Source organism: Limulus polyphemus, unplaced genomic scaffold, assembly GCF_000517525.1.
Source record: "Limulus polyphemus unplaced genomic scaffold, Limulus_polyphemus-2.1.2 Scaffold1205, whole genome shotgun sequence".
NCBI lineage: Eukaryota > Metazoa > Arthropoda > Merostomata > Xiphosura > Limulidae > Limulus > Limulus polyphemus.
The window spans coordinates 170,706-175,780 of NW_013666815.1; the positions used below are offsets into that span (position 1 = coordinate 170,706).

General features: G+C 32.0%; 1 protein-coding gene across 8 annotated transcripts in view; it reads left to right on the plus strand.

Annotated features, from left to right (window-relative positions):
* The window catches only part of LOC106462600 (mucin-4-like), a 97,711-nt gene that overhangs the window by 81,834 nt on the left and 10,802 nt on the right, over window positions 1–5,075 (plus strand). For 7 of the 8 annotated variants that reach the window (XM_022389912.1, XM_022389915.1, XM_022389916.1 and 4 more), the window contains exon 7: window positions 1,754–1,806. In XM_022389912.1, the coding sequence (XP_022245620.1) occupies window positions 1,754–1,806 (53 nt within the window). The remainder of the gene's footprint in view (window positions 1–1,753; window positions 1,807–5,075) is intronic. The other variant, XM_022389913.1, reaches the window with a different exon arrangement.

Genomic DNA, 5,075 nt, shown 5'->3' on the forward strand with positions numbered 1-5,075 from the left:
ATATATATATATATATATATATATACGTGTTCAAACGTTTGGCGCTCGGGATTGTTTATGTTTTCGTAAGACTCGTTAACCGAAACTCGGTTTAATATTGAATAATTGAATCGTAATTTCAGTCAGTGAACAGTAAAAAGAAAAGCCTTCCTATTGTATTGATATAAATTGCCTTATCGGGGAGGGAAGATACCCCCAGGAAATGATACTTTAAGATACAATGTTATTGGAATAAAGTTATTTTGTTATCTGTGTTTAATATATAATTTACGAGTTAGAAACGTAATTATTCGACATAATTGACGTTTCTGTAATAGTTGACGTGCTTCATCACAGACGTAAATATCTCATCTAAACGATTAATCTTGGATACACAAAGCAGAAAATAAAGAAATAAAACTTCTGAAAATAAACCTGATTTATTTTTAATTTATTTCATAGGATGCAGTATATAAAGAACGTTATTCTAATTCGTTTGTCGTATTTGTTGGAACAGTGCCAAATTCTTCGGATTATTGAGCATTAGTTTCCATTGTTAATACGTCGTTGTGTTATATGATTAATATATTCATCAGCCATTAAACAACATTTTTATTTATATCTTTACCAGTGTAATTTGTTGTCGAATTTTGTTTGAAAAATATAATTTTTTCTAAGCAGTAATTTCCTTGCTTGATATACTTTTATGTTATTTTTCTGTCACCGGGAATTTTTAATTTAGGTTTTAATAATATTTTAACTGTTTTCAATTATTACTTCAAAAAAAACAGAGACGCCTATTCTTTGAAAGATTAATTGTAATTTAGGGGATATAAACGTTCTAACATTTTAATAAAGCAGGACTATTATTTAAAAATGTTTATTATGTATTTGCAGTTTGTGTATGTGCACAGTTTTATAAATTATTTACGTTTCATCTGTAAATAAAAAAAGACGAAAAAGAATTTCTCACTTATTCGGGAGAAAACAAGCATTATTTATTGTCAATTAATCTTGTCAGTTGGCTTAAGAATATCGAAACTTTAAGTATTCCTTTGTGTATAATATAAATACTTTTTTTTTTCTAAGCATATAAACGATTGACTTTTTGTTGTTGTTGTTCACGGAAGTCTTATAGTAACAAGTTATTTTTTTGTATTTTGTGTATGAAGTGTGTCATTTGTTAATATTTTGTGAGCTAAAGTTCCACCCCCAGTAGCTCAGCGGTAAGTCTGCAGACTTACAACGCTAAAAATTTGGTTTCGATACCCGTAGTGGGCAGAGCACAAATAGCCCATTATGTAGCTCTGTGTTTAATTTTGAGTTAAAGAAACTTCTGCCCTTCATCTTGCGCACGAGCTCGCCAAACTTCAGTTGTTTAGTGCCGATTTTTACCACAATTCTTTGTTTTCCTGTTAGTTCTCGCCGACAAAATTAACATGTTGAGTTACAAAATCAAAACATTACATTTCTACAGTTGTCCGAGACTGACATGACGTAACGGTATTTGTGAAAAGCGTATCTGTAATTGACTGTCTCACTCAATTGTATTTTCACGTGAACGGCGGTGAAAGAAGTTTCGGTTTGTTGAAGTGAGTAAAAACCAGGACAGAAAGATCCTGTGGGATTTGAAAACGTTGAATGATTTTACTTTTTAATCGATGTCAGTTTTTGTTTTAACCTTACTGAGAAATGATTGTGGAAGTGCAATAAATGATGTTTAAAATAAAAGTATTTTGTAAAGCTGGAACTTTCGTTAATTTTTTTATTCCAGTAGACTTGTACTTGTTCTTCACTTGTGCCCAAAAGTTTGGAGGTTACGAAGAGGTGAGTATCGAAGGACATATCCGTTCGGTGAAATAAAGTTTGTAAGTAATTTAATGAAAGTTTAAATATGTTTTTGATGTTGGTGATATACAAGCGTTATACAGTGACGTATATTTTACACTTTGTGACGTAGTTAAAAGTGTTTGAGTTGCTTACAAACCACTCCTCGCCCAGTTTGAGTCTACACACAGCCATTTGTATTTTAGTTAAGTTTTGTGGGTCTCTCCCCCCCCCCCCCCCCCCGCCTGTTTGCATGAATAAAATGCCCTACAGTTCACTACGTTCTAAAGTGAAATAAATTATTACTTTTAAAATATTTTACATAGATGTTTGCATAAACAAATGCTCCCAGTGGCTCATCGGTAAGCTTGAAGGCTTTTAACTCCAACTCCGAGATTCGATCCCTGCAGTAGACATTGCACAGGCACTAACCAAACAAATAAATAGGCACACACACACACTCTCGCTATTGTAAAAACAAATACACCAGACAGGCAGACACACTGATAAAAAAGATAAGACGAACACAGGCAGGTGAACAGATAGGCAAAAAAAAGAACGGACAGATATACAGCCGAGTGTATAGAATGGCGAATTAAGTAGCTTTCTAAGAAGACTTTGTAAAATTGTTAATTTCTGTTGATAATCGACCAAACAAAACGTTTCAGACACTTTTTAAAGAAAACATTCTATTTACACGAGCCGGGCATGTAACATTTTATGTTGCTGAATCGTAATACTACTAACTGTAAGTTTTGTATCATCTAGAGACCCTCATTAACTATAAACTGTCACGTTTCCTCGGGAGCATGGACTTAAATTGAATTATAAGTAATACTGAAGTACATACAATCTTCCTAAATGATGATGCTTGGATAAGTACGAATTCCATGTGCTTGAATACCCCACGGAGAAGAAAAATCAATAGCTTTAAACGCATTCCGAGGTGTACTCGGAAAAGGGATTTAGACAAACCGGCTTGGAACACTATTGTTTAGTTTTATCTTTGTAATCTCCTGGGAGATCTATGCATCTTTTCAGCTCTATTAGTTATGGTAAAACCTGTTTTCAAACGAAATTAGGAAAGAGTGCAACGAGAACTCCTCAATAGTGATGCGCGCCTGGTGGATATAGAGGGAACTATCTTTACAGAAGATAACGTCACGTTGTAAAAGTGAAACAGCATACTAATGAGACGTGACCTAATATATTATCTTTAAATAGATACCACGTAATTCTTAGTAACAAAATGCACAAATAATGCTATGATTTTCACAATTCTAGCTTGAACGTCCATTAAATTAGCCCAGTAACCTTTTGGAAATATGTAATAACAGTAAACGTGAAGGAATCCTCAATAGTCACGGCATTTGAAATTCATTCAGGCAGGATTACAGTAAATTAATCTATGAGACCTTTTTTTATTACTATTTTTGTGCGCCAGCAATAACAAGCGTTCTAATCATCATAGGTTTCAGTTTTCTTTCATAATGATTTATGACACAGTGCAATATTACTGAGTTATTGTATAAATTGGCTTCAGTAATTCGTAAGTTGCGTTATATTTTTTAATCAGAAACTATGAATGATTACAAACCGGCCAATGAAAGGAAGCATGCACACTAAAAACTAAAATAGCTGAGCGCCTTTAATCCCGATTCCACCTACACGAGCCCCCTCACTGGCAATTCTGATAGCTAAAAAACGCTAAAAATCAGGTTACCATACCTGTGGTGGGCACAACGTAGACTGTTGTTAAACACAAAGCTACACAATAGACTAAGTCCATATATATGGACTTTTTCGAATTATGTAATGTATTTTTTTTTTTAATTGCTGTAATAATCTTTATTATTCGTAGGCGCCAACAACAAAAATGAAGACTTTAAGAATTATCATTAAGTTTTTAATAAATGATATATCAGGATAAACTTGCGTTAGTTTGTACCTTAAAGTTAGCTTAACCTAAAATAGAAAACGTTTTTAGCTTTGAAATCGACGCAGTTTCTAGATACGTGCGTTTTAATAAAGTTACGCAAGACGTGGTTTCGTACTTTTTGAAATTCGTATGATAAATCAAAATCCTATCCGAGCACAAAAAATAAAAATATTTATAACATTCTATACTTTAGGAATATTTATAACTTTTTTTCTTCTTTCTTTTTGGAAAGGAAACTGCATTATATTAAAGTTAATACTCTCAACGTTTCTTGAGCGTTATTTTAAGTGCGGGAATAAAAATCAATAAAAGTACAGTTGTACACTAGCTCCACACATTATTTGTTATTGAAAGCTTATTCATGCGTTCATCATCAAGCGAAAGACATTTTTAGTAGAGGAATTTTTTTTTTTTTGAAAGCCTCCTTTCTCGGTGAAGAGCTGATGAATGATTTTAAAAGCTTTTGATATAAATGTGGAGTAAGTCTGGAAGAAAATTATTTATTAATATTTTTGCTTGTTGTTTCTACTACCTCAGTTTCATTTATAACATGCACATACTCAGATTTCATTATAAGCAGCTTAAAATTCAATCGAGAACAACGAAGCCAGACTAGTCAAACCAGCGTTGACATATTACTTGTTTGTCTAAAGTGTTTCATTTTTTTTTTCATTCTTTACGTGGTAGCTAGATTATGTTTAAGCTGATTGTCCTTCTTTATCTGTTGTACCTGTAGAGAAAATTTATGGATGACTGGCGACATATTAATAAGACTCTGAACGCTGTTGTCATTCTTCAAAGTTTAAACAAAGTTAAAATAAGATTAAGAAGAAAAAAAAGCGTCTATACAAGTCAGTGATTGTATTCAAAATTACAAAGTCACGATTTGTATTATTTATCGTTTACTGAAATTACTACATCATTAAATAATAAAATAAAACTCGTGTTGATAATTGCAGTGAGAAAATGGTACATTTAACAGAATCTTGTGGTATTTAATAAATGAATTTAAATGTTCTGCTACTATCGAACTTCATTTCTAATCATCACTGAGTTTCACTGAATATCTCTTCTATCAAACAAAACAAGTACAGTATTTTTCGGAATATAAGACGCACCCTTATTTTAAAGACAAAGTTTTTTTTGGGAAAAAAATATACAGTCGCATTTGAAAGATTTTTATTGAACAAAAAATTCAATTTGATACTTTAAAAATTAGAATATATTGTTCTAAACACAAAAAGAGCTCAAAATAAGAAAATACCCTAAATCAAAAAAAGGTTTACTGTTATTTAGTTTGGTTCAAAACCTACAAAATCTTCATTGCTTT